The 11937-nt window shown below is 48.1% G+C and overlaps 1 protein-coding gene across 2 annotated transcripts in view; it reads right to left on the reverse strand.

Annotated features, from left to right (window-relative positions):
• FBXL18 (F-box and leucine rich repeat protein 18) overlaps positions 1–10089 on the reverse strand; it is a 51834-nt gene extending 41745 nt beyond the window's left edge. The window contains exons 1-3 of one of the 2 annotated variants that reach the window (XM_014585970.2): positions 9982–10089; positions 5270–5485; positions 642–857 (exon numbers count right to left, since the gene is read on the reverse strand). In XM_014585970.2, the coding sequence (XP_014441456.1) occupies positions 642–854 (213 nt within the window). In that variant the 5' untranslated portion in view covers positions 855–857; positions 5270–5485; positions 9982–10089. The remainder of the gene's footprint in view (positions 1–641; positions 858–5269; positions 5486–9981) is intronic. The other variant, XM_006143611.3, reaches the window with a different exon arrangement.
• Between the last annotated feature and the right edge of the window lie 1848 nt (positions 10090–11937).

The raw sequence follows: 11937 nt of genomic DNA on the forward strand, positions 1-11937 counted from the left end.
AATTATATCCAAAATACATAAAGAATTCTGACAAATCGATATGAAAAAGACCACTCAACGACAAACAGGCAAGACTTGGTCAATCACTGTACAAAGACCTGACCCAGGGCCAACCAAGTGGCAAAACGCTTACGGCTCTGGATCCCACATAGCCAACTTTGCAGGTGGAGCCCTGGACCCAGTGGCTTGAGAAATACGCTACATACATGTGTGTGCATGCCTAAAATCCCAAGAGGAAAATGGAGGAAAAGGTAATGTAGTATTGCCAACCCCACCCACATCCCCCCCGGGAGTGATTTCTCACTTTCCCTCTCTCTCTCTCTCTCATCTCTCTGGTGAGCACATGTGGCTTGCAGCAAAAATTTTAAAAAAAAAAAGAAAGGGAACAGCAGTTGGTGTAATGGCTATGTTGCTGGACTCAGAGCAATGGCCATATGTATCTGTTCCCCATTCTCCGGTGGCATGCCACCCACACTTTTCTACCTCTTGCTTTGGTCACTTAATACACATTAGAGACTGTCAACACTCTGAGTACCTGCCTCCCTTCTCAACAGCCACAGTGTCCCACCGCAGGCTCATGCCAGTCCTCAAAGGTTGTCATCCAGGTTGTTGCCAACCTCTGGCCCCCACACCTGCCTCACCTGATAGTCTTTCTGCAGCAGCACAGTGTGGATGAGGCTCTTGTCGAGGCACAGGGCTGCGAGCTTCCGGCAGGTGCGTCGTACACTCAGGATCAGGTCTGTGCTGGGGACGTGGCTCAGAATGTGCAGGAGAATCTCGTCGGAGAAGCCCAGGAGGTGGGCACCACCTGCCATGCTGGCTGCTGCAGGGTGCACGTCCTCATCATTGGTCATGTCCTGAGAATAAGAGGATATCAAATACCCACAGGATCCCCAGGGGCAGCTATTGGCCCAGGCTCCCCAGACAAGGAGAAAGCAAGAGAAGCCCTCACCACAGTCCACAGGAAAGAAAGTACTTACACCAGATGTCTTAACTACATTGCAAAGAACTCAAAATTCTTCAGAAATCCTTTTTTTTTCCCCTGAGGGTTTTTTTTTTTGCTATAGGGTGCGTGCGCTTATCAGAAAGACAGAAAGAGACAGAGATACAGAAAGCAAGATATCACTTTCCAGGGGGGATGGCCACACCACAATCCCTTCTCCTCCATTCTTTCAGGATCTTGCACGCGGGCCTGGGGTGAGTTTAAGCCACTGGGTCCGGGACTCGAACCACAGACAACCACATGGGAGTCCAGCAACATAGCCATTATGCCAACTGCTGGTCACCAGAAAATCTTTTTAGGTCAGCAAACTAGGATCTCTCTTCAAAAACAAAAGATTAGATACCGTCCTGAGGGTATGCAGCAGTAACACAACACCCTGTGAGGACTGACCCACACAGGCAGGTTCTGGGTTCATAACCAGAGACTTCCTTAAACACATACCCAGTATGTCTCTCAAGTCACAGGTCTGAGACTCAAACTGCACATTTGGCCTTGTGGGATACAACTACCTTAACTACCAAACCACAGGCTGGTCCCTAACAATGATGTTTTTTATTTTTTTCTAATGATGTTTATAAACCTTAAAATCTTTACTACCAATAAATAGGACCAGCTGGTGGCATGGTAGTTAAGATGGCCAGATCTCACATGGTTGACTGCAAGGTTCAAGTCCCAGACATAGTGGCTTGAGAAATACACCAGGCACATGTACATGTGAGCCCAAAATCCCAAGAGGAGAATGGAGAAGGGATTGCAGCATCCTTGAAGGGTGCTTTCTCTCTCTCTGTCTCCTATCTCTCTCTCTAGAGGATACACATACTCCATAGCAAAAAAAAAAAGGCACTTTAAAAATAACTTGTACAGGGAACCAGCAATTAGCGTAATGGCTATGTCACTGGACTCCCACATAGTCGACCACGGTTCGCGTCCCAGACCGGGTGGCTTAAAACTCATGGCGGGCGCGTGTGCATGCGTGCCCAAGATTCCAAGAGGAGAATGGAGGAGAAGGGATTGCGGCATGACCATCCCCCCTGGGGGGTGATTTCTTGCTTTCTGTCTCTATGTCTCTCTCTGTCTGGCGAGCGCACGTGCCCCCCCAAAAAAAAAAAAAAAACTTGTACAGGGACCAGCAGGTGGCATGGTGTTAAGGTGCTGGACATTCCCAGCTAACCACGGTTCGAGTCTTGGACCTGGTGGCTTCCTTTGTCCCTTTCCCTCTGTGTGTGTCTCTCTCTGGTCAAATTTTAAAAGAAAATTAATGAATGAATAAATAAAAATTAAATAAATAATAATTTAAAAAAATAAAATAAAATAACCTGTACAGGGCTGGCAGGGGCATGGTGGTTAAGGGCACTGGACTCCCACATGGCCGACCGCAGCTCAAGGTCCCAAACCTGGTAGCTTGCTTTCTCACTTTCCCCCTCTCTCTCTCACTGACCCTCTCTGGTCAAATAAAATAAAATAAATGAATGAATAAAGTTAAGTAAAATCATTCTTTAAAAATAGTAACTGTACTAGGTCCAGCAGGTGGCGTGGTAGTTAAGGCGCTGGACACTCCCACACGCCCAACCACAGTTCAAGTCCCGGACCTAGTGGCTGGCTTTCTCACTTCTCTCTGTCTCTCTCTGTGTGTCTCTCTCTGGTCAAATTAAAATAAATGAATGAATAAAAAAAATTAAATGAAAAAAATAACGTTAAAAAAAAGAGCAAAACCTAGGGACTAGCAGTTGGCGTAATAGCTATGTCACTGGACTTCCATGTAATCAACCACAGTTCAAGTCCCAGACCCGGCGGTTTAAGCTCACACCAGGCTCATGTGCGTGCGTGCCCAAGATCCCGAGAGGAGAATGGAGGAGAAGGGATTGCGGTATGGCCATCCCCCCTCGGGGGTTACTTTCAGGTTAGACCCTCCTGTTGGTATTTCCAATCAGATTTCTGTGTATCTCAAATGGCTCTGCAAGTAGACACAAGTACCTGGCAAACTGGAAGTATACTTCCCTGACATGGGCCTTTGGTCCAAATGCTCAATCCCCTTTTGATTTGTATGATCCAAAAGGAGAGGGGCTCACCCTATGCTAACATGACAGGAAATTCTCCGATCAAAGGCCAAGAAAAGCAAAAGACTATCCTGCCTTTCCCAGCGATTCTGTCCTCAAGAGCCTCCACCTCCAGCTGCCCCTCTTCCATTATGCCTCCTGTCCTGATCTGCATGGATGGAAGCTTTGAGTTACTGAAAGCCCTGCTGCTGCCATGGCAACCGTGGAGTCCGCGGAGGAAGAGCCTGCCTGCACGCCCACGCAGGCAGGAGAGGTTTCCCGGGAACTCTGCCTGCAACATCCCTTTCACTCTATCCTGCCTGGCCCTCACCAGGCCAAACACAGGTGGCCAAGAATATTTCCCAACCGTTCTTCCTGGGGACAAAGGAGAATCCTCTATCCTCCAAGAAAGAGCTACATCAGACACCAAAGGACACAGACAGGTCAGAGAGTACATGCATCGTCCCCCAAAAAAAAAAAAAAAACTTGTACAGGGACCAGCAGGTGGCATGGTGTTAAGGTGCTGGACATTCCCAGCTAACCACGGTTCGAGTCTTGGACCTGGTGGCTTCCTTTGTCCCTTTCCCTCTGTGTGTGTCTCTCTCTGGTCAAATTTTAAAAGAAAATTAATGAATGAATAAATAAAAATTAAATAAATAATAATTTAAAAAAATAAAATAAAATAACCTGTACAGGGCTGGCAGGGGCATGGTGGTTAAGGGCACTGGACTCCCACATGGCCGACCGCAGCTCAAGGTCCCAAACCTGGTAGCTTGCTTTCTCACTTTCCCCCTCTCTCTCTCACTGACCCTCTCTGGTCAAATAAAATAAAATAAATGAATGAATAAAGTTAAGTAAAATCATTCTTTAAAAATAGTAACTGTACTAGGTCCAGCAGGTGGCGTGGTAGTTAAGGCGCTGGACACTCCCACATGCCCAACCACAGTTCAAGTCCCGGACCTAGTGGCTGGCTTTCTCACTTCTCTCTGTCTCTCTCTGTGTGTCTCTCTCTGGTCAAATTAAAATAAATGAATGAATAAAAAAAATTAAATGAAAAAAATAACGTTAAAAAAAAGAGCAAAACCTAGGGACTAGCAGTTGGCGTAATAGCTATGTCACTGGACTTCCATGTAATCAACCACAGTTCAAGTCCCAGACCCGGCGGTTTAAGCTCACACCAGGCTCATGTGCGTGCGTGCCCAAGATCCCGAGAGGAGAATGGAGGAGAAGGGATTGCGGTATGGCCATCCCCCCTCGGGGGTTACTTTCAGGTTAGACCCTCCTGTTGGTATTTCCAATCAGATTTCTGTGTATCTCAAATGGCTCTGCAAGTAGACACAAGTACCTGGCAAACTGGAAGTATACTTCCCTGACATGGGCCTTTGGTCCAAATGCTCAATCCCCTTTTGATTTGTATGATCCAAAAGGAGAGGGGCTCACCCTATGCTAACATGACAGGAAATTCTCCGATCAAAGGCCAAGAAAAGCAAAAGACTATCCTGCCTTTCCCAGCGATTCTGTCCTCAAGAGCCTCCACCTCCAGCTGCCCCTCTTCCATTATGCCTCCTGTCCTGATCTGCATGGATGGAAGCTTTGAGTTACTGAAAGCCCTGCTGCTGCCATGGCAACCGTGGAGTCCGCGGAGGAAGAGCCTGCCTGCACGCCCACGCAGGCAGGAGAGGTTTCCCGGGAACTCTGCCTGCAACATCCCTTTCACTCTATCCTGCCTGGCCCTCACCAGGCCAAACACAGGTGGCCAAGAATATTTCCCAACCGTTCTTCCTGGGGACAAAGGAGAATCCTCTATCCTCCAAGAAAGAGCTACATCAGACACCAAAGGACACAGACAGGTCAGAGAGTACATGCATCGTGCGGGTCAGAGGTCTCAGGATTTATCTTAACAGCATCAGCCTCTCCACCTGCCCTTCTCCAGGAAGAAGCAGCAGTAGCAGCCAGACATGCCTTCCCTCCCTGCTCAATCCCACCTTCCTACTCCACCCTCCCAAGGGCAGTGGCACTCTCAGCCCCAGATCCATGTCAAGCCCAGGGTTTGGTGTTTGTAATACTGACTTTCCCTTACACAGCATTTCCTAGAGCCCCACCATGGGGGTCACGCAGGACCCTCTTAAGAATCAGATTCCCAGGCCACCCTAGAACTGTGGATTCCATCCCCAAGGGACAGGTTCCTGAACCAGGGACAAGAGCTATCAGAAACAGGGACAAGCCTTACCTGAACTAGACACAACCCTGATCAGAGCCACACAATCCTTCCAGGCAAGGTTGACAAACAGGGCTTTGGAGAAGGCCCAGGGCCAAATCAGGAAAGGCTATGACATCACATGACCAGGGTTGACGGTTCCCCATCCTGATCCCCAACGGTAGATTCATCAAGGTGAGAATGCCATCCTGCGAGCTCACACGGATAAGTAAGAACACAGGGCAAAACCTTGTAAAAACAAAACCCAGCATCATATAATTTTAGCATTTACACTTGCTGTGTTTGAATATGTCCCCCTAAAATTCAGGAGATGAAATTTGGTTGTGACAGAAGTAAGAGAGAGAGGACTTAATCCAATCCAACTATGAGATTAAGAGGTGGGGCCTGGGACCAGCAGTTGGTGTAATGTTGCTGGGCTCCCATGTAGTTGACTGTGGTTCAAGTCCCAGATCCAGTGGCTTAAACTCACGCTGGGCACGTGTGTGTGTGTGTGCCCAAGATCCTGAGAGAAGAATGGAGAAGGGATTGCGGCGTGGCCATCCCCCCTGGGAGGCGATTTCTCGCTTTCTATTTCTCTGTCTTTCTCTGTCTTTCTGGCGAGCACATGCGCCCTATAGCAAAAACCTCTCCAAAAAAAAAGAAGTGGGGCCTTAGGACCAGCAGATGGTGTAATGATTACATCAGTGGACTCCCACGTAGTCCACTGCAGTTCGAGTCCCAGACCTGGCAGCTTAAAAAAAAACTCACACCGGGCATGTGTGCGTACCCAAAATCCTGAGAGGAGAATGGAGAAGTGTGGCCATTCCCCTGGGGGGTGATTTCTCACTTTCTCTCTCTCCACTTCTCTCCACCAAGCACACGTATCCTATATCAAAAAGTCTCTCAAAAGAAAAAAAAAAAGAAAAAGAGGGGCCAACAGTTGGCATGGTAGCTGAGGCACTGGACTCCCACATGGCGGACCACAGTTTGAGTGCTAGACCTGGAGGCTTGCTTTCTCTCTCTCTCTCTGTCTCTCCCTAGTGAGCACATGTGCCATATAGCAAAATTTTTAAAATAATTATAATAAATGAAATTAAATAATTCCTTAAAAAAAGAAAAAGAAACAATATGGGTCATGTGTTGGCAATTACTGGTAAACTAGGCAGCGGGCATGTGAAAGAGATTTGCTGGGAGACCAGCAATTAGCCTAATGGCTATGTGGCTGAACTCTCATGTGGTTGACTGCAGTTCGAGTCACGGACCCAGTGGCTTAAACTCACAACAGGTGCGTGTGCATGCATGCCCAGGATCCTGAGACGAGAATTGAGCAGCATGGCCATCCCCTCTGGGGGGTGATTTCTTGCTTTCTGTCTGTCTCTCTCTTTCTGGCGAGCACATGCACCCTATAGCAAAAACCTCGAAAGAAAGAAAGAAAGAAAGAAAGAAAGAAAGAAAGAAAGAAAGAAAGAAAGAAAGAGAGAGAGAGAGAGAGAGAGAGAGAGAGAGAAAGGAAGGAAGGAAGGAAGGAAGGAAGGAAGGAAGGAAGGAAGGAAGGAAGGAAAAGAAAGGAAAGAAAGGAAGAAAAGAAAGGAAAGAAAGGAAGAAAAGAAAGAAAGAAAGGGAGAGAGAGAGAGAAGAAAGAAAGAAAGGTAGATTTGTTGGGTCAGCAGATGGCTTGAGGTTAAGGCACTGGATCCCACACAGTTGAGTAGGATCCAGTGGGATCCCAGCTCGAGTCCTGTACCCAGTGACTTGAAAATCATGTCAACCATGTGTGCATGCATACCCAATACTTCAAGAGAAGAAACTGTGGTGTGACCATCCCCCCAGGTTGTGATTTCTCACTTTCTCTCTTCTCTCTCTTTGGTGAGCGCATGCACCCTATAGCAAAATTTTAAAAAGAGAGAGGTTTGTTATGGCATTCTTTACAAATGTATGGTGATTAAGGCAGCTGGATCCTACAGACCTAACTACGTGGTTCAAGTCCCAGACTCAAGGGCTTGAAAAACACAGAGAGTGCATGTTTGTGTGTGCCCGAAAATCCCAAAGGAGGAGAAATGAAGAAGAATGGCTGAGTTAACAAATCCCCTAGGGGGGGTTCTTTCTTACCCCTACCCAGTCTCTGTCAGGCTACTACATGTGCCCTCTAGCAAATTAAACACACACAGAATCTAGGTCATACCGTAGTACAGTGGAAGCTGGATCCCACATGGCTCACCACTGCTTAAATCTCAGCCCTAGTGGTTTCAAAAACACACAGCACACACACATGAATGCCAAAAATCCTGACGAAAGGAGAAACACAAGACTATGCCCCACTGGGGGTGTGCTTGCTCTCTCTCTGGCCAGAACATATACACTATGGCAATAAAAATAGTAACCTTTTTTTAAAATGCAGGACTCTGGGGCCAGCAGGTTGGCAAAGTAGTTAAGGGCACTGGACTCCCACACAGCCGACTGTGGTTCAAGTCCCGGACCCAGTGGCTTAAACTCACGCTAGGTGTATGTGCGCACGTGCCCAGGATCCAGAGAGGAGAAGGGAGTAGAAGGGATTGTGGTGTAGCCATCCCCGAAGGGGGTGCCTTTTCACTTTCTGTCTCTCTGTCTTTCTGGCAAGTGCACACGGCCTATAGCAAAAACCCCTCAAAAAAAAAAAAAAATGTAGAGCCCTAATCATCAAAAACTGCCAGACAGTGCCAAGAGAGTTAAGGCAGCTGGGTCTCACATGGCTCAGTATGTGGTTTCAGTCCACACCTGGCTATTTGCCATGTGCATGCATGCCCAAAATCCTAAGAGAACGAAGAAGTCATTGTGGTATGGCCATTCCCCCCAGGGGGGATTTCTCTCTCTCTCTCTCTCTGTCTTTGTCCAGTGAGTGCACATGCCCTAGAGCAAAATTTTTTTTAAAAGGGGGAGGCAGCAGACGGCATGGTGGTTAAAGCACTGGATCCCACATAGCAGACTATGCAGTTTTGAGTCCCAGACCCAGCAGCTTGCCAGACACACGTATGTGTGTGCCCAAAATTCCAAGAGGAAAATGGGCGAGAAGGGAATGTAGTGTGGCCGTCCCCCCTGGGGAGGGGGGTGATTTCTCACTTTCCCTCTCTATTTCTCTCCAGTGAGCATATGTGCCCTATGGCCAAAACAAATATATAAATAAAATAAAATCTCATTCCTTCTAGAATCAGGTCATGGAGATGGATGCACAATCTTGTGAATGTAATTTTTCAAAAACCACTGAACTGTATACTTTAAATTCATTGAGAATTCTGGGTGGGCTCCATGGCACTGCAGTAAAGTGCTGCTCAAGAGAAGTCAAATCTCACATGGTGACCGCAATTTGAATCCCCAGCCCAGTCACCTGAAACATACCAGGAATGGACATGAATGCTCAGGATCCAATGGACTGGAGGACTGGAAGAAAGGGATCATGACGTGACCAGACCCAGCAGAGGGTGCCTCTCTCTCTCTCTCTCTCTCTCTCATACACACACACACACACATTCTCTCATATGCATGTGCTGTCTTGAACAAGGGGAAAAAAGTGTGAATTTTGTGGAATGTAAATTATACCTCAATAAATAAATAATTAGACCACCCCAGGAAAAGGATCCTTTATCTCCACATTTAGGACAGAAACAGACTCTTCTCTCATCCAAGAGCTACCCACCATCCAACAAGGGGCCAGTCGCACTGGCCAGGTCTCACACATGTACTTGAAGTAACAGAGAGGTCTTTGAGCTGGGACACCGTCAAACTAAAGTTCCTGAGCCCTCCTCTCACCAGCACACAACTGGAATCTGAGACAAAAGCCAGGGACCCCAGAACTGCTCCTCTGGAAGCAGAGCTTTATGTCCCCCTCAAGCTATCAAATCTGCAGCTAGGCCTTGGACCCTTCCCTGTCAATCAAGAAGCTACAGGCTTCTTGGGCCAAATCCACTACACAGGAAGACTGTCAGCAACCACCAGCCATCTTCCACACAACCAAGCCCCATCGCCCTGAGAAAAACACCAGAACTCCTCATTCTTCTCTAGAACCCAAGCAGAGTCTTAAGACTTACAAATATGCCCAATGATCTCAGTCCTTGAAGACGGCAGATATAACCCCAAGTTCACACACACGGAGGCAGGAAGCAACACAAAGAAAGCCACTAGTCAGGATCATACATGTCCCCTTGTCTGAGGAGAATACTTTGCAACACATTACAGGGATGCGGTGGGATTCTCCATTGGACCCAGAATCGTGGAGCATTGGGAAATAAATTCCAGAGTTAAGTCCTAAGTCACCCAGGTGGAATGGCTTTTCCTCCATCACACACACCAACCTCCTGTCTTTCAAGTAGATGCTAAAGAATGGACGGTTGGACTAAAACTGAACATTCAAAGAAAGAATACAGGGTGGAAGGCAGGCACAGATAGGAACGTCCCAGAGCTATAAACGCGGAGCCAAGGCATAGGGGCATGGGAAACGGCCTGGGAGGTCCAGAGCAGCCTAGAAATTCAGGGGGCGGAAAGGCAGGAAGCAACTCTGGCAACCAGGAATGTGGGGGCTTTGGAGGCGAGCGAGGGTCTGGGGGCGAGATGGAATGAGAAGGGAGCCAGAACCTGGCAAGGCCAGGGCTGGGATCGGAAGGACGGGGTGGGGTAGGGGCTGGGATGGGAAGGACCGACGGAGCTGAGGCCGCCGAAGCCGGAGCAGAGCGGAGAGAGGCGCGGGCCGTACCTCTCCGGAGCGCGGGCGTTACCTCTCCGGAGCTGGCCATGTTGCCGGCAGGCTCTGCCGCCCCGCAGCCCGGACGCTCCAAGCTGGCGCGGCCGCGGCTCAACAGAGATCCCCGGCAAGGGGCGGGACCTCCCTCACTTCCGGCGCCCTCCATACGCACTTCCGCTCTCCCGCTGCGGGCCCGCGTGGCCGCCATGTTGGGTGCGGCACTGCCGGTAACACAGCCTGTACCGCGGAGGAATACCGCAGTACACCAGTAATTTCCGCTCCGTCTGTGAGCTAGTCCCCCAACCTCCCTGCCTTCTGCACGCCCGTTTTTAGCTACCCTGCCTCCTCCTGCCGATCCAGTAGGCTCCTAGCACCAGGCTTTTCCGTTTCTCTTTCCCAGTTCTTGCCGTTTTCCAAGTCCACGTGTCAAGACGATCCCTGTGCAGCTTAAGACAGCAGACAGCATTTCCTCCAGTACACCTCGTAACACACACTTGAACTTGCCCTTCCTGTGTCGTTTTCTCTATAGCTCTTTGCATCAAATGATCTACTCTGTGTGTGTGTGTTTTAGTCCAGTAAAAACGGACAGATTAGGGCCGGCAGGTGGCGTGGTGGTCAAAGGCATTGTACTCCCACATGGCTGACCGCGGACTTTGGGCCTGACAGCTGACTTTCTCACTTTCCCTCTGTCTCTCTCTGATCAAACTGGAAAATAATAACAAATATAGTTATATAATTAAAAAAAAAAAAAAAAAAACAAGCAGGGACAGGATTCCCAGTATCTAGGACTACCTACGGCATGAATAAATATTTGCTCAGTGAATGAATGTGCAGATGATGTCTTAATCCATTAGCGTTCGCATGAAAATAATTTACTATTAACAATAAAGACCCATCAGGACCAGAGGGCTCAGCACGTGGCATAGTGGTTAAGGCACTGGATTCCCGCATGGTAAAACCACAGTTTGAGTCTCAGACCAGGTGGCTTGAAAAATCACAGGGGGGGGGGAAGGGGGGCGGGCAGCAGGTGGCGTGGTGATTAAGGCGCTAGACACTCCCACATGACTTACCACAGTTCAGGTCCTGTACCTGGTGGCTTGCTTTCTCACTTTCCTTCTTTCTTTCTCTCTGTCTCTCTCTCTCTCTGGTCAAATTTAAATAAATAAATAAATAAAGTTTAAAAGAAAATCACACCAGGCATGTGTGCATGGTGCCCAAAATCCCAGAAAGAGAATGGAGAAAAAGGGATTGGTGGCATGGCTATTGTGGGGTGGCAGGGGTTCCTCACCTTCCCTCCCTCCCTCTCACTGTCTCCAGTGGGACCCCATGGCAAAAATCTTAATTAAAAAAAAAAAAAAAAAGAAAAGGCAGTGGAAGGGCAAGCAGATGGCATAGTGGTTAAGGGCACTGAACTCACAAATGGTTTAAGTCCCAGACCTAGTGGCTTGCTTTCTCATTTTCTCCCGTTCTCTCTTTGGCTCTGCCCCTCTCTGGTCAAATTTAAATAAATTTTAAAATTAAATAATTATTTTTAAAGGGGTTGCGGCCAGCAGATTGTGTAATAGTTACATTGCTGAACTCTCCCATGGACAAGTCGATTGCAGTTCGAATCCCAGACCTGGTGGCTTAAACTCACTCTGGGCATGTGTGCATGCTAGATACCCAGAGAGGAGAATAAAGGAGAAAGGAATGCAGCATGGCCATCCCCCCTGGGGGGGGGGGGACTTCTCCCTTTCTGTCTTTCTGAGCGCAGGGACCCCGTAACAAAAATCACTCTTGAAGGGAGAGGTGGGTAGAGTTTATGCTCCTGAGTCAGGAAAAAAAAAAAAAAACTGAATTCAAGTGTTGACTTCTGAATGACCTTAAGCAATTACTAGTTTTCTAAGGCTGCTCTAACAAAGTACCACAAACTGAATGTCTTAGACAACAAAAGTTCACTCTCTCACAGTTCTGGAGGCTGGACATCCAAAGGAAGGTAGTGACAAGGCCA

This window comes from Tupaia chinensis, unplaced genomic scaffold (assembly GCF_000334495.1).
Source record: "Tupaia chinensis unplaced genomic scaffold, TupChi_1.0 Scaffold000101_1, whole genome shotgun sequence".
NCBI classification, from domain to species: Eukaryota; Metazoa; Chordata; class Mammalia; order Scandentia; family Tupaiidae; genus Tupaia; species Tupaia belangeri.